The sequence below is a fragment of the Pieris rapae genome, chromosome 22 (assembly GCF_905147795.1).
Source record: "Pieris rapae chromosome 22, ilPieRapa1.1, whole genome shotgun sequence".
Classification (NCBI taxonomy): domain Eukaryota; kingdom Metazoa; phylum Arthropoda; class Insecta; order Lepidoptera; family Pieridae; genus Pieris; species Pieris rapae.
The window spans coordinates 774,369-792,234 of record NC_059530.1 but is presented as its reverse complement, the minus strand read 5'-3'; the positions used below and the strand labels follow the sequence as shown (position 1 = coordinate 792,234).

The window sequence follows — 17,866 nt, the reverse complement described above, 5'->3', positions numbered from 1 at the left end:
TTTAATCTAGATCAGTCAAATATTTATATTTGTTAATAAATCCTTTTACAAATATTATATATGCTTGTTGTGTGCATCACTTAATTCAAACACACATTCATAAGTTTGTGATCTTTAGAACTAATAATATGTACATACCGTAATTTGGATAGTTTAAATTTATTAAAATTCATTTATTTTTAAGAATATGGTACAAAAACATTAAGGTGGTATAATATTCTGCCATCAATAATAGTATAAACAAAATCGTTTACATAATTAAAAGGTAGGATTTTACATTATAATATAATCATATCATGGCCAATTCTCATATTTTATCACAACATAATCACATTATTAATATATTATGATTTACTAATTTTTTTTACAAAATTAGCTAATTTAGTCAAAATTTAAAATCTAGTATCTTTATCATTCTTATCTTTAAAGGTTTTTGATAAATGATTATAAACCTTATAGATGTAGCAATAATTATATTTTAATCATTATTACATAATTATTTGTATGATAGTCATGAGCAGCGCTCGGTGGCCGTATTTGGAACTAATCGTAAGCATGTACAATGTACATGCACCGTATGAACAAAGACTGAAATTGTCGTAAATATCTTGCAAATGTATTGAACACAGAGTATAATGCTACCTAAATATTTGACAGATTTGATTGACATGTATTAGCTAAATGCAATTGTGTTTTTAGCAATTTATATTACTAAGAAATGTATTGGCTCAATTCTAAGCACACAAGCTAAATAAAAATATTGTTTTAAAGATTTTTTTTTCGTTTATAACGCAAATTCATTTCTTACTTGCGCTTATAATATTCAATTGTATACAATATCATAGGGTCGTTCAACGCCGGAGCTAATACGTCATCACCGTTTGGTGGGTTCAAGCCGGCAACAGGCACCAGCGCCTTCGGGGCTGCTCCCGCTTTTGGCGCATCTCCCGCCAATACTTCTACTGCCGGAGGCGGTAAGTTTTTATGTATACATCTTTTTTTAGCATGAATCTAAATTTTTGTGTACAGAACATACTTGTTTATATTAATATTTATTTTGGCCTTTAGAATAGGACTAGGTGTTACTTTTAAAACGTAATATATTTATTTTATTCAAATGTATATTTATATTGGAGTGCGTATTTTAATATGTACACTCCTGTCAATACAACCTCATTGAAAATCCAGTCCTTACTTGTCTTGTTCAGTGAAACTATTGAGGGTTTTTTCTTTATATTTAGATTGATCGTTCTTTGTCAATATATTGTGTCTGTATGTGAATGGAAGATTATTGGCCGTTTATTCAGTATCCGGCACCAAGGTTGGCCGAATATTCAGTATCCGGCAGCAAGCTTGGCCGTTTATTCAGTATCCGGCACCAAGGTTGGCTGAATATTCAGTATCCGGCCCAAGATATATTCTTTATAAATAAATAGGCTTATTATTATTTTCACGCCCAGTATCTACTTGAGGTGCTGTAAAGAAATCGAACAAAACGTGCCCACTATGACTAGTAGAAACGCTAATTGACATTTTATACAGATTTGGTTTAATGTGTACAGGCCTCTTCGGTCAAACCAATACCTCCGGAGGCCTATTTGGAGGCGCCCCTGCTGCCAACCCCACTCCGGCGTTCGGCTCGACCGGTTTTGGATCCTTTGGTGCAAGTACAACCACTGGTGGTCTGTTTGGAGCCAACACTTCGTCTACTGGTCTTTTTGGGAACACTCAAAATAATACAGCGTTTGGTGCTAAACCAGCTGGTGAGTACCTCATCTTTTTCTATAAGAAAAAAAATATTTTCCCATAATTATGATGTATTATTATTAAAAGATATAGATAGAAGATTTGATTTTATATCGTACAACACGTTGGGAAACACTGGTCTAAAGTCAGAGATTGAAATAAATCATACATCATAAGAAAAGAGAACAACGAAGAAATAAGATTATATTTAGACATAGACATAAAATGTGTAACTAACAAAACACACACACAGAAACACACAAAATAACAATAATCAAAGAAAAGAAAATGAATGAGAGATAACATTTTTTTGGAGAACAAGCTTTAGTTTACGTGTGTAATGCCTGTGTGATGTGGCTGTAATTGGCTCTGGCAGAATTATGCTGAGCAGAGGGTTCCACAGCTCTGGTCAAGGTTTTTTTGCTCATGGTAGTGTGTCGTTACATAGTGGTGTAGTCACCGACGCGGTGGAATAGGGAAATAGCCAACAGCGAGATTCCATTCAAAAAAAAAAAAAAAAAAATGGAAATATGTTCGCCACAAGCTGGTATTGTATGTTTTATTCCCCAGGCTTTGGCTTTGGTAGTACTCCGACAGCGGGACCTTCAACTGGTGGCCTGTTTAGTTCTGGTGCATCAACAAGCGGTGGATTGTTCAGCCAGCCCACTAATACTCTGGGCGGTGGTGCAGCGTCAGGGGGACTGTTCTCTACTAACACTGGTGAGTGATATCAAAGTAAAAGAAACTATGATATTAAATAGGTACAAATTTGCATTATGATGTTTTTTTTTATTATAATTTATTGTTAGCATACAATTTTTTTGATTTCTGTGTGTTTGATTTGATTAAATTGCCTACCTAACTCTCATCACTGTTTTTTAAACTCTTTTTTTCTTTAAAAACTTCTTGCTAAAAATTGATCATTTTCGGTTCATTTATATGGGATGTAGGGATTGAATTTAATACAGTTAGTTGAGCCGATAAAAGTTTTATAATTTATTATTTTTTTTTACATTTTTTTTTTCTCGACATTATAGAATTTGCATAGTCTGTAAGGATATTGTATGTATTTCTGTGATAAATAAAAAGAAATTCCTAATTATTTTCTTATGTTTTTTTTATATTGTGTGTACATTGTGGATTTGGGCCACCTCTTAGGATAGGATTGTGTTTAAAAAAAAATGTATATTTTGAAATGGTGACTTGTCTTTTGAAACATGTATAGGTGCGTTTGGACAGCAGCAGCAAGCGGCTGGTACAGCCCACGTGAAGTATCACCCCGTGGTAGGCACAGATGTCGTCGTCAAGGGAGGAGCCTCGCAGACGGTTAACATACGACACCACTGCATCACATGCATGAAGGTATATGTTCAGATATCATAAAAAAACTAAGTGTCAAGGGTCACTCGGATGGAACGAAGTTCCTTTCGATGAATTTGTGAAGGAATTGTAATATTTTTTTATTATATTATAAATTAAATCGGTAGGCTCAATTTAAGTAATTAGAGTCCCTAAAATTATTGTTTTGTATTAATTTATTGTTTCATTTTGACAACATAGCTGAAGGAGACATCTATTGACACCTATGTACATTTTTTTACGAAAACCTTCCTTTCCATTATAGAGATATCGCGTCTAATTTTTTTCCGTCTAGCCCATTTTCGCAACGCGCGATAAGGAACTTCGTTCCAATATTGGAAAATTACAATGTCGTTGTTAGTATTTTTATTTAAATAATATAAAAAAATTACTTTATTTCTGTACAACAACAAGAAAAATCATTTATTCATATATGTAACACCATGTACACTTATGAACGTCAAAAAAAAGAATTGCATTATTGGCTTCTAATTTTACATTTACTGCCAGTTCTCAAGGGCGTAGAACGGAAGAGAAGAACTGGCAATAAACTCTCCGCCACTTTTTAATCGCCAATTTTTTTTTACTGTTCTGTACAACAATGTACTCGTCTTTCAACGCCTCCGAATTCTTGGACTTGCCTCCCAGCATCCCAAATTATTTAAATGTAATGGCTAATAAAACTCGAGGTGCAATCCTTTCAAGGTGATTATTTTAAAAGCAAAGTGTTTTTATAGCGTGAACGAATATCTATACAACGAATTTTAATTCAATTCCTGATTTGACATTAGCTACTGTCATTTTGTAAAATAATGATACCGCATATAAAAGTGTAGTGATGTACACAGAGTCTTCTAATAAGTACGCTGTAGACGAAATGGCAGCACAACATCGGATCACGGTTTTAAGACTGCGACCTGACCTGACCATTGCGAACTGAACCCTATCGAATTGATATGGGCGCAGGTAAAGGCATGTAGCTCAAAATAATAAAACCTTCAAATTGACAGATGTGTGAATTTATTTGAGGAAGGCATTCAAAAAATTACGGCTACCGAATGGTCTAAATGCGTTTCCCATGTTGTCAAAGAAGAGGAAAAGATGAGTAGGCTAGATATGATAGTAAATATCACAGACACATTAATAATAAATGTTACAGAAAGTGACAGTGACAGCGATAGCGATAACGGCGACGATTGATAAAATTATACATCTATTTGTTTTATTTCTTACGTCTCATGTCTCATTCTTCATGATTACTAATAATCCACAATTATTTTAGAAAACTCTCCAATGCTTAATAAAATTAATCGTCATAACTAAATTATCCGTTCATAAATTTTTAATTTCCTGATATACTTGGTTTCTATTAAAGTAGTAGTTGTTTAGATATACTACTATAAATTCCACGATTCCACTGGGAATCGATCCGGAAATATTCCGTTTCCGTCAATAATTTCGCAACGTCACTATTTCTTACTCGTCACAACGTTGCAACACTGAAATTGTCAAATCAGGAATCGAATTAAAAGTTCTAGTATAGATTATAAGTTTGACACAGATTTTAAATACCTAAATTAAGTTGCCATTATAAAAATAGATAACATTTGCATGCCTATTTATATGTGGCGGATTTAAGTAATTTGAGAAAGGATTAAAAAAATGTAAATGTTATCTTACAAGTAATGTCAGTGACAAAAATGGTTAAGAATTGGTTTTCAGTGACGACCAGGCCATAATATTTAATAAAATCAAAAAAATAATACTTTTTTTTAGGAGTACGACAGCAAATCCCTGGAAGAGTTGCGTCTGGAGGACTACACGGCGGGAAGAAAGGGCAGCTCGAGCGGTGTGTTTGGGTTTCAGCAGCCGGCCGATAATACGGTTAAACCGATTTTTAATTCCTGTAAGTGATTTTGAATATTATGAATAGTTTATGAATAATAATAAAGCAGCAATGTCGCCATTTTATTTCACATTCAGAGCTTTACTCCGATTTTTAATTCTGTAGAATTCTGACAGCTATCATTTTTTGACATGTCAGAGATTACAAACCCTTTTTGACTATGCCCATTTTTCAATTTCAATACGAGTCTATCTGAGTCTACATAAATTTTATTTTAACTGCAGTGCCCACATTAAAAGTATTTTAATGGCGAGTTATAATTACTTCCCTTTCATCAGAAACAGTAAAAAATGCACAATTAAAGATAACATTTATTTTAAAGGATTACTTAACTTAATTATAAAATTAAGTAAATTAAAGTTAATTCGATATATTGTTCGTGTTATTGAAATATTTGTTAATTTTTATTAAGTTAATATTAAGATTTACTTTTTTGTAGGTAAAACATACAAAATACATAGCATTTTATTTTATTGCCCTTGAAATGTGTCCCTTTTTCGGTGGAGAGCTTTTTTAGTCTACGGAATTTAAAATCAGAGTATACCGAACAATCCTCGGCTGTAGTATTCTTTTTGCTTTGGAGGAGACCATTGTGAGCTAACCGGCATGTCTTAGACAAAATTCTAGGAAGCCTGGCGGCGTCCATGCGTCGGGTTGTCTCTCTCCCTAAAATATAGCGAAGGGGCCGATGGCTGGCCATGCGTCATACTCGTAAACGGGTGCTACTTGTGGTGACTGGTCGTACTTGAATTCGTGTATGCGGTGATATTAGTTGTTTATACTACGTATTTGCGTGTTGTTCTCACGAGTATGTAAGTGCGTGCTCCTATTTCACCAGGCCTCCTGCTGATAGAGGACAAATCTTTGTTTTTAATTTATTTTATTATTCTTTATTACATGGAACATGGTGTAGTGGTTGCAGCTCCTTACAAACATTGTGTAAAAAAAACTTGGCGATTAAAAAGAGTGGCGGAGAGTTTATTGCCAGTTCTCCTCTTCCGTTCTACGGCCTTGATTTGAGAACTGGCAGTAAATGTAAAATTAGATTCATTTAATATTTCTTTTTTTTTGACGTTCATTATGTTACCTATATGAATAAATAAATTTTGACTTTTTTTGACTTCAAGGTAACAGTAGTGTGTATAGAAACACGAAAACTGAATTTGTATGAAAATGACAGTTCGTATTGACTTTTTTACGTACCACTTGCCTATTAACTATTGGTCTCATATGGGTCTGCTAGTTTTTTATGAGGAATTTTTTTGCAGCATTTGGCCAACCAGCTACTACCACGGCACCTTCACTCTTTGGAGGTGGAAGTTTGGGGACGACAAGTGCATTTGGACAGACGAGTGAGTTTATTTAATTGCGATATTAATTTTAATGATGAAGAGCATAATAGTACAATGGTACAATTTTTGGTACAACACATGCTCGCGGTGGCAGCACTTTGTATTATTGTTGTTATTCTGCGTTTATGTACCGACTTAAACATCACTCAGTTTTTTTTTATTTTGACATATAGGTACAGAAACAGAAAACAGATTGATTAGGTGCATATAGTTATTACACACTAAACAACATTTGAAAACTTGAAACCCAATTACATCTGTACACAGCATTTAACACTAAATATCAACCACACAACATACACATATTAAACTTAATGACAAAAAAAAAATTACATATAAAAAAAAAAATTAATTGAAATAAGTAATTTAGGTTGCAAGTTTTCAACGTGAATTATCTTCTTAAATTTACAAATACTATTGTGAAGTTATGTAAAAGCACCAATTTTTAAATGGACGGCAACGCACTCGTGAGCCTCCTTTGAGTGCCCATGGGCAGGATTTCACTTAAACTCAGGGGAGCCTCCTGCCCGTTTTATTAATTAAGCAGTATTATATTTTTAGTTATATATATATATATTTAGTTATAGACATTAGTATATCTAGTCCTTGATTCGAGGACTAGCAGTAAATTTGGAAAAAAAAATTTACTGACATTCATAAGCGTACATTTAATTTATTTAGGCTTTGATTGTTTATAGTCTAGCTGCCACCAATTTGCCAAGTTTTGCGTCTCAGGGCCACCTTTTTTACTCTTTTTAAATATTTATTATATTTTTTAGATACGTTCTCGTTTGGTAATACAGGCCAAAATACAACCACGACTGGCCTATTTGGTGCAAATAAATCGGCTTTCGGAGCCACACCCACCACTGGTAAGACTTGATTTTGTTTAACAAAAAAAACTTAAAAATACTATTTAAAATTAAAATAGAATGTGATAAGATATATATATATATATATATATTTTTTAATAACTTTACTATAAATATTTAATTCAAAAACATAAAAAAACATGTATAATAGAAAATAGGCTAAAAAATGGGACGGGAAGAAATTGCTTTGAATTTAAATTCAAAATAAATTTAATAGGAGGAAGGAAGTAGGAATATGTCAAGTGTCAATTTGACATTTACATAAATAATGGTGTCATGCCACAGATAATAAATCAATATTGAATTTTCATTTGAGAGTTTATTAAGTGTTATATATTCGTCGTGTATATTCTCCTATAAATGAGCGCTGTCAAATGTGTCAAACTTCATACAGAATGTTTTGACAGCTCTTGAAACAAAATTGATATTCAATTTTCTTAATGTATATTAAGTTATCTTCATTAATAGATATTTGATTATATAAAATTCAGGTACGGGTCTATTCGGCGCTACAACGACGCAAGCGCCGGCCTTCGGTACGACAACGTCTACCTTTGGTTTTGGGCCTACCACACAGAATCAGGTAATAATAAAAAAGTAGTGTATAATTGTTTTCTTAACACTAAATAACTGTCTTTCGTGCTCTTAGTTTTGAACTATTTTACGTGAATACAACGCGATTTCCTGTAATGTATAAGGTCTACAGCGCTATAGAGGGGGCCGGGGGGGATTATGTTATAGATTCTACATCTTAACATATATAAAACACGTGTCACGTTGTTTGTCCGCGATGGACTCATAAACTACCGAACCGATATCAATCACATTTGCATACCTTGTGCAGTTTGATCCAACTTAAGAGATAGGAAAGCTTACATCTCAATTTATACTCGCAATATTTGTTTATTATTTCATACAATTCTAACAGATGGTGCTATGTTAAAAGTACCAACGTTTCACATAAGTTCTCTTACCGTTTTCCTTGAATAGTTTACTACTATGTAATATAACAAAAACCTTAGCTACTGCAGCGCTTGGCTGAGTCTGCTAGTCTATATATATAAATAGTATATATAAATTGTACACAAAGACATAATTTGACATAATCTAACCTCACCTCTTTGACATAGTCTTAAGTTAAGACTAAATAAGTTATTCACTAAAAAGGATATTTAAAACAAGTGTCCAATAAAGAGACTCACAGAGGAAGATACTCTTCTTGTGTATTATTTATTTATTTATAGCCGAATTAAAAGTTAGAAAAAAAAGATAAAAATATATTTTGTTTTATGACATTATATATAAAATATACAAGAAAGAAACAATGAAAATCTCTTCCATAAATGTTTCTGGACCTTGCCGCGTTTAAAAAAAAACAAACGGGCGGAATGAGAATGAACTAATTTGAGCGTACGACCAACCAGGCTCCAGAAGATAAACCACTCCTTATATGGAAATTGTATTCGTTTTTACAACAAACTCCCAAGCGAAATTATAGAGAACTGTCACTAAATAAATTCAAAGCCCTTGTTAAAAGTAAATTAATTAATAAAGCCTTTTATAACTGTGACGAATACTTATATGATCCTTATCCTTGGGATTGATTTGCTCCAGTTGAAACAATTTGTATTAAAAACTTGGCGATTGAAAAGAGTGGCGGAAAGTTTCTTGCCAGTTCTTCTTGCCTGCTCTACGCCCTTGACTTGCGAACTGGTGGTAAATGTAAATTTACGATTAATTTAATTTGTTTTTCTTGACGTCTATTAGTGTACATGTTTACCTAAATGAATAAAGATATTTTGATTTGATTTGATTTGATTTGCCAGAAAGCTCGGGAATACGTAGCCGACCTTTCAAGGCAAATCGTTTAGCAGCTGTTGCGTTCTAGCTCTTCTAATTTACAAACAAAACTATATTAAAATATAATTACAGCAATCTGGCGGTCTGTTCGGAGCGAAGTCAACGACAGGAGCCTTTGGCAGTACAGCTACGAGCGGCTTCGGCTCGTTTGGCAGCGGAGGCCTATTTGGGGCGAAGACTCAGCAGACCACGGCACCCACTTTTGGCACTGGAACGCCCGGTAAGTTTATATGAGAGTAGATTCTGGATGGCAATAAAGATTTATAAATCTTTTCGTTATGTGTATTTAATTAAACTAAACGGCTGGATTGATTTTGATGAAATTTTTCTGTATTTTTTTTGGATCATAAATTACTATATGCACAAATCAACTTGGCTATGTGGAATGTTCTTTCGAGTGGCTAGCTGGACAATTACGACACGCTTTTGTATCTTTAAAAATTATTATCTATATGTATGATGTAGAATATATTACATAAAAACCTAATTTTTAATTTTTTTGAATCTCCTCTCTTAAAGGCCGGCAACGCACCCAATAAAAATGGGTGTCTATGGGCTGCGACGACTGCCTTTTCGCGCGTCCCGCAGGCTCGTTTGCCCCCTGATTATATAAAAAAATAGTGTTTTTGTGGTACTTTAAATTGTTGATATTTAAACATAGACATTTATTACTAACAAAACAAACAGAATCATACAAAATAACAATAATCTAATAGATAAAAAAGAATCAAAGAAAAGAATGAGAGAAAAATATTCTTGATTGTTTAATGTTTTCATTGAAGCATTTGGTGCGACATCTAGCGGTTTCGGAACAAACACATCGAGCTCATTGTTCGGTGGGGGAAGTACTTTTGGGAAGCCGGCTACCACGCAATCTACATTTGGATTCAACTCGCAACCTACCCTCGGTAAGGCATTTTTTATTATTTTTTATTTTAAAAACATTATAAATCACTAGCGGCCCGTTCCGGTTTCGCACGGGTGGACAATTTTTTTTGTTTATATTTATATATTCTTTAATATTGTGGAACATTTTTTTTGTTCTATTATTAATAGCAGTAATGTTATTGTAGTTTTGGTTTTAAATTTTTTTGGAAAATGAAAATGAAAATATTTTTCATTTTCATTTTCATTTTCATTTGGTAGGGATTTCTTATGTTTTGTTGTGTTCTTGTCTTCATGTTTAAACGTTGTGTAAAACAAAAATTTAGCGATTAAAAAGAGTGGCGGAGAGTTTATTGCCAGTTCTTGTCATGTCTTGCTGAGGTCCTAGATTCGAAGGTCGCTTGGTCTCAAATCTTTTTTCTTACTTATGTTCCATTCGTGTTTGTATTTCTACCTTTTGCATAGGCTTTCTTTTATGTTTTATAGAAGTTATACTATTTTGGTGCGTTAGGGAAAAATGATTTTACTCCGTCACAAAAAATCGACACCCAGAAGTTAGAAGAGTCGATATTTTAGTTTCTTCTACAAACGTAGAATAACATTTTTAAATGATTTTTTCCATACGCCAAAGAAGTATAACTTCTAACGCGTACTAATTAAACACACAGATTTTTTTAGTAAACGTTTGTAGTTGTAGGGAATCAAGCAAATGAAAAAATGTAGTGATAAATAAATAAATAAATAAAAAATAAATAAATAAAACACGCCCAACTCGTATGATATATCTCGTATAATACTACTTTATAATTGGAATACATTTTTCTTATAGTCTCTTGTTACATAAGGTAATATAGGTATATCTTATATATTGACACCATAAATATTTTTTTTTAGGTACAGGTCTAGGTACTGGCCTCGGTTCGTCGTTCCAGGCGAAGCCGAATGCATTTGGAACAACACTAGGTGGTGGCTCATCACTATTCCCACAGCAAAATAATACTTTCCAAACAGGTATTTATTATACAATTATTATTTAAAGAAAACACTTTTTTACCGGATTGAAGCTATGTATTATTTTATAATTATTATTGTTGTGGTCACGGTGACCACGCACGCTGTAAAGCACGCGAAACGTCGGATAAATTTAAAATTATGTTAAATTATTATAAGTTTAATAGTAAGTAGTAATAGTTTAATTATTTGCTATATTTGTTTTTAATATTGTAGAATTGTTTCGGCCAACACCTTCTGTCTTCTTTGCTGATGAGTAGGGATGCCAACAGGCTCAGGCAAGACAGGCAATTTAATGACGTGGAATAAGTGATTATGATGATGTCATCATCATCATAATCGTACCATGATGATCATTTGTTCCAAAATTAACAGTTTTTTTTTTTCATAGCTTCACTCCGGTAAAAACGGGTTTTCTTCAAATTTGTAAATCTTAATAAAAGACAATACTATATTATTTATTTATAATATGTTTATGGAAGTAACACTATAAAATGAAAATATGTTTCTTATAATTTACCATAGACAATAGACATCCCTACTCGGCAACGAATACATAAAAATATTTAATTTGTAAAACTGCCACACTATTTATGTTATTTTATATACATTTTGATTATTATATTTTAATCTACGTAAAGCGTCTACGGGAAAGCCCTCCCCATTGTCCTCCATTTTCTTTTATTGTACACCAATCTCAAAGTCAAAGTCATTTATCCCAATTAGACCACCTAAAATGGCACATTTGAACATTAAATAAAATATTAAAAAAGATAGTTTTGTGTGAACAAGAATGGGCAAGAAACTCCACACTTACTCTTAAAATAGGATTTACAATATTTGTATACATTAGTCAAATAGTCGTTTAAAGACCTAGAATAAAACTTATTCATGTTATCTCGTCCAGGTCTCTTTCCAACAATTTTCATGATCCATCGACCCACTTCTGTTTCTATTATGGGCTTTTGGTGTTCAGAGTTATAATTTTCATCCAGTTACTTACTCTAAAATGGAAAATTTCCATTTTAGTTGTATTGTTTTTAATGTAAATGCAAATGTTATATCTTTCAGGTCTCAACACAGGTTTGGGTGGAAGTCTCTTCAATAATAACTCCTCGTTGGGAGGAACCGGCCTCGGTTTGGGACAGAACAATGCCAATACTAGTTTGATGCCCGGGTAAGTCATTTTTATTAACCATAATACTAGTATCAATTCAATTCAAAAATCATTTATTCATGTAGGTAACATAATGTAAGAACTGGCAATAAACTCGTTTATGTATATACACTATAGTAGAGTTCATTTAGCACCTTGGTTGTATTTAGTTGAATTAAAAGAATAGTTAATATTAGTAGTTAATTATTTCATAGATTTTATTGCGGGCTTTGAGCGTGGAGACGGAATCAAGAAATTCCGTAACGAAAATAAAAAGCGCACCGCTTTAGTTCGCTCGCACCCTAACACTTGTTTTTTAACGTCAATCGAACATAAATCTTAGTTCAAGAGCTGTCAAACCCATTTTACTGTGAATTTTGACACATTTGAGGAGATAACGCGAAAATGTGATTAGATATACGATTTATTGAAATTGAAAAATGTGCACGGACAACAAATGTTTGTAATCTCTGTCAGAATTCTACGGAATGAAAAAGCTGGGTTCAGAATATTAACCAAATAGGTAGTGTTTTATCATCCGAGTCGCCAATTCCATTTACATATATTTAATACCTTCGACGACTACATAGTCGGAGAATTATCTAGAAAATATTTATTAAAAAAAATGAATGAAAGAGCCTAAGATGTGTTGGACACAAGAAACTTGAAAAAAAATGTTGAAAGACACATTGAGGGGCCAAATTATTAACATTGACAATATTAATAATAATAATATATTTATTTTATTTCTCACAAAAACATATACAATAATTGTCATTCTTCTATGGAGCAACTGCTATTGCTTAAGTGAGACTGATGCCTCTTAAAGGTTGTGCACCTGTGTTACAGGTCATCAGGCCTCCACCACTTCGGATCGACAAAATGATTATATGTTAAGAATAGACAATTATATTAATTATAAGGAAACCACATGGTGTATGTGTATGTGTGTGTGTCTGTGTATGTGTGTGTTCTGAATAATTGACGTAAAAATATTGCACAATTATACTCTAAATAATATTGTTTCCAGCGGTGGACTCGGTTCGTCCGTGGGCTCCAACGTGCACGAGCAAATACTGACGCTAGCGGCCCGACCCTACGGCGATTCGCCGCTCTTCAAAGATTTACTACCAGACACATGTAAGTAATATTATTTAGATGAAAACATCCTTCGGTTGTGTACTCTAAAACTACTGGACCGATTTTTGCATTAGTATTTGAGTAATCTAAAAAAATAGCCTTTATTTGACTATTAAACTAAGTCCATGTCAATATCCTTTTGCCCGACTTCGGATGTGGTAAAGATCTCCAAATTCTTCCACTTGTCTATTTCTCGCGACAATTATCCAATTCTGATATCCCTTTTTCTTAAAGAACAGGGGGCAAACGGGCCCCTGACGGTATTAAGTGATACCGCCGCCCATGGACACTCAATACCAGAGAGCTCTTGCCGGCAAAACTTTATTCCATTTTCCCAAGTTTCTGGTAGGCTTCCTCTGTTTCTTCCCATTGGGCCATTCCAATTTCTGTATGCCGTACAAACATAAAATACGTCGTACGTTTAAAAAGAGTGGCGGAAGTTATGTTTGTACGCCTTCTTATCACATATATGTTTAATTTTGAAAATATTTTGGAAATCTGACCTTGTTTTTTACTCGGATTTTTTGTTTTTAGAGATTTCTTAGATATTTTATTATAACACCAAAAACGTGTTAGGTATATTGGCAGGTGATCTTAAAAATAAGGGGTTTTTAGACAGGCGTGCCTGACTGCCTGACGAATCACTAACTGCAATTATTTCCTTTGATTTACATTGAACTAAATGTATGAAGAAAACCCTTAAAATGTTGGTAACACACTCCCGAGTATCATTTAATATGAAATGAGTCTCTAAAATAATGTGTTCTAAAAAAATAGATTGGCATATGACAGCGCTCAATACAATATTGTGACTGACTGATGTATATGGAAGGAGACTAACATTTTAAATATACATATTTATTTTTCACAAATAATTTACAGCAACAACAGCCGAGGACGCCTTAAAGCCGACCAATCCAGCGGCTGTTAAAGCGGTTTTGGACAGCAGTAACGCCGCTTACAGAGTCACTTCTCCCACTGGAGGCAGACTGAAAGTGGTTCCTAGGACTGTAACACAGGATAAGGTAAAGTTAATATCAGTGGAATCGTCAAATATCAATATCTAATATATAAAATTCTTGTGTCACGGGGTTAGTAACCGAACTCCTCCGAAACGGCTCGACCGATTCTCATGAAATTTTGTGTGCGTATTGGGTAGGTGTGAGAATCGAACAACAACTATTTTTCATCCCCCTAAATGTTAAGGGTGGTCCACCCCTACATTACATACTCTACAATCATCCCTTATGTTTTTTTTTGTTAATTATAAACTTTAATTTTTTGGCACAAAAACATGGCAAAACAACGTTTGCCGGGTCAGCAAATTTATATTTACTACAAAAGGCCCTAAATGGAGAAGGAGAAGGAAAACTAGTAGGAAAGTGCCGCCATCTCTTTTTGCTCGGCAATGTTTTTTCCGAATACTGGGACAAGTTATAAAATGTGTTTTTTTCTAGGGCAATTATTTTAAATATATTATTGATCAATGATCTTTGTGTTGGCGTAATTAAGTGTGGTGTTTCTTGCTAATTCTTACCCGCTCTACGCCTTTGACTTGCGAACTTGCTTTCTTCAAACTCAAAGTACACTTAGGAACATCAAAAACTGAAATGTATATGAAATGCTTGTAATTTTACATTTACTGCCAGTTCTCAAGGGCGTAGAACGGAAGAGAAGAACTGGCTATAACCCTCCGCCACTCTTTTTACTGTCTAGATATTACGGCTACTTTAATCTCATGTATTTTAAATTTCAAATTAGTCACCCGTAAGGGATTTGATAGAAACATGTGATTATTCTAGAAAACTGTGTAATTTAATGTTATTATTTTTATTCAAAAAACCCTTTTGTATGCTTGTATGCCATTTTTTTATTTATTTATTTATTATAGATTTGTAAATATATATTCATAATTATAATTCTTTTTTCAGAAATCTCTTTTCGATGGCCTGGAAGAGAGCGACGCGAGCCTAGAAGACAGGTTGACTCTGAAGCCTTCTAGGAAGAGATTGGTTCTGCGGCCCAACACCAACTTGGACAATAGTCTGAATAACAGGTAACGGGATTTGGGAGCTTCATTAATTTATTTAAAAAAAGCCTTTTATTTCTTACAGCAGAACAAGAAATTGGATTATTTAAGTTTACTTACATACTAGTGTTAGTTTTTCCTACTTGTATACTATTATTCTTCTGTAAAAACTCCTCTATAGGAGAAGGCCTCTTCCTCATAACCAGTCCTCTCTCGATTGGTCTACTTGGATCCAGTTGGGACCAGCTGTTTTTTTATTTCGTCTTCCAATAATCCAATAAATAAAATTATTAAAAAAAGGCTGATCGGTATTTCTGCTCATCTCTGCATCACCAGATCGTCTTCATCACTATCGTATCAAGTGTAATTTTCAAATGAAGATAGGATTATATATTTCAAAATGAAATTTGGACGCCATGTACAGTTTTTACCAATAGATTTTTATAAATATATATAATATATAAATAGAAGTTTCAGTTTATATATAATAATAAAGCGATTTAATCGGGTGTTTTTTTTCATTCTCTAGATCTCTAGGTGAACCTCAAGTAAACGGAACTAGTCAAGTGGACGGCTCCGTTGCAGCAGAGAGAGAAAGAGATGATTTCCCCAGTAAGAGTAAGGAGAGGTTGCGAGAGCAGAATAGTGGTATGTTTATTAAATTTATATTACGTTTATATGAATTTATTTATTTACAAGAAAATCTACACAGTAATAATAAAATAAATCGATAAATAGACAATTTAAATGTTTGGTTCCTTGTGGCAGTTTAGCTCAGGTCAGGTCAGGTCAGATCTTTTATAGAGAGGTCTAAAAGTGTACATTTTTTTTATTAATAATACTCTTCTCTCTTGCTACTTTTTTATCTCTCAAATTAAAAAAAAAACTAATAACTAATTTGTTATTTCAGATATAGAGCTCCGTACAGACAAACAAAATGGCTGGTAAGATTTTTTATATATATCGCATTATTTTTTACATAATAAAGTTAGTGTTAAGTATGTCTCGCATATTAGCATACTCTTTCGAAACGGCTTGACCGATTTTTATCGAAGGGTGTAGCAGGATAACTATAGCGAATCGGACCCCAATGACAACTTCTATTCAAATTCATGTTACAGCATCCATAGAATTCTGACAGCTATCATTTTTTGACATGTCAGAGATTACAAACCTTTTTGGCCGGGCATTTTTCAATCTCAATACGAGTCTGTTTCCATTTTATTAATTGCGCTGCTCCACATTAAAAGGGGTTAACGGCGAGTGATAATTCACATTTCATTATAAACATTAAAAAACCCACAAGTAAATTGTTTATTTTTATTTGTAAACTTATAAAATGTCAGAATTCTACTGTATTAAAATCAGGGTATAGTTTGTGATGTGCACAAAATAAATTAGGGTGGATAAAGTTGGAGGAGGCCATCTCCCGGACATCTTTGTTAAAATTGTATTTATATTTATTTTCTTTAATCTATGTAAATAGGATGTGGAAGGATAAAGGCTTATTATTATTATAGTTTGTGATAATAAAAATTAATATTTTTCATATTTCAGGCCATCGAGACATTCGTGGAATGAAGAGAAACCGATCGATAGTGAAACGCCTCGGTTATATCCAAATCTAGGTTAGTATATATATTTTTATGTATGAATTAAAAATGGTCACTGCTCACTGTAATCAAATATAATGAAATAATTGTTACAGATAAAGAAATGCCCGCTCTCGAATCTGAACGACGAGCGAGTTGGTGAGTTTTTTCTTGTATTATTTATCAGTTAGTTACCTAAAGTTGGATTGGTTCAAGAATACTTATTCCAACAGTTGGATAGATATGGAATAAGTGGGCTGATATTTTTTTTAATAGAAAAGTGCGTGCATACAAAGTACACAAGTCGGAAGTGAAACTTATTTTTAAATTAATTATTACTAAGGTACAATAGATGATTATGTACCAATATATGATCACTCCATGTATTTGTATATATATATTTCATTCGATTTCCGGACGTCAAATAGTAAACATCATACTTGTGCAGCTCCCGATAATATTGTGCTTTGAAAAATACTTACGCTCACTTGTTGTTGTTACAACATCACGAACTATAAATAAAGTGTTGTGAATGCGATAGAAGTGTTGATTTCACGTTATCCTGGACATCACACTGCATTTAGTGTTAAAAGTCGCCGGCTGGATTAATGAGGTTAGAAATATCTATGTTCATTGGTTAATTTGATTTTTGGCATTTGACATCTGCCAGCGGCACTATTGCCATACAAGCGGCTGGATACAAGCATTTTGGACCTAGTTATTGTGACATACTCTTTGATTATTCCTACATACGGTTTTGAGTGGAAACAATAATAATGAATTGCCGTAAATGTTTAAAAATTGCATCTGATGGGGACAGCATTAAATGTGTCTCCTGCCTAGGATGGTTGCATTTTTATTGTGCTGAAATGACGGAATTAGACTTCAAGAAAATTTTACCTATGAATAGAATGAAGTGGAAATGTTCGGCATGTAAGATAAAAAAGAAAGCTACTAC

At 33.3% G+C, this 17,866-nt stretch overlaps 1 protein-coding gene across 2 annotated transcripts in view; it reads left to right on the top strand.

Annotated features, from left to right (window-relative positions):
* The window catches only part of LOC111000774 (nuclear pore complex protein Nup98-Nup96), a 57,736-nt gene that overhangs the window by 2,880 nt on the left and 36,990 nt on the right, over nucleotides 1–17,866 (top strand). For both annotated transcript variants that reach the window (XM_045633077.1, XM_045633076.1), the window contains exons 3-21: nucleotides 846–974; nucleotides 1,563–1,763; nucleotides 2,317–2,466; nucleotides 2,972–3,108; nucleotides 4,882–5,011; nucleotides 6,280–6,363; nucleotides 7,143–7,235; nucleotides 7,727–7,818; nucleotides 9,168–9,315; nucleotides 9,878–10,003; nucleotides 10,875–10,991; nucleotides 12,063–12,168; nucleotides 13,178–13,287; nucleotides 14,170–14,312; nucleotides 15,219–15,343; nucleotides 15,846–15,964; nucleotides 16,227–16,260; nucleotides 16,874–16,944; nucleotides 17,025–17,067. In XM_045633077.1, the coding sequence (XP_045489033.1) occupies nucleotides 846–974; nucleotides 1,563–1,763; nucleotides 2,317–2,466; nucleotides 2,972–3,108; nucleotides 4,882–5,011; nucleotides 6,280–6,363; nucleotides 7,143–7,235; nucleotides 7,727–7,818; nucleotides 9,168–9,315; nucleotides 9,878–10,003; nucleotides 10,875–10,991; nucleotides 12,063–12,168; nucleotides 13,178–13,287; nucleotides 14,170–14,312; nucleotides 15,219–15,343; nucleotides 15,846–15,964; nucleotides 16,227–16,260; nucleotides 16,874–16,944; nucleotides 17,025–17,067 (2,158 nt within the window). The remainder of the gene's footprint in view (nucleotides 1–845; nucleotides 975–1,562; nucleotides 1,764–2,316; nucleotides 2,467–2,971; nucleotides 3,109–4,881; nucleotides 5,012–6,279; nucleotides 6,364–7,142; nucleotides 7,236–7,726; nucleotides 7,819–9,167; nucleotides 9,316–9,877; nucleotides 10,004–10,874; nucleotides 10,992–12,062; nucleotides 12,169–13,177; nucleotides 13,288–14,169; nucleotides 14,313–15,218; nucleotides 15,344–15,845; nucleotides 15,965–16,226; nucleotides 16,261–16,873; nucleotides 16,945–17,024; nucleotides 17,068–17,866) is intronic.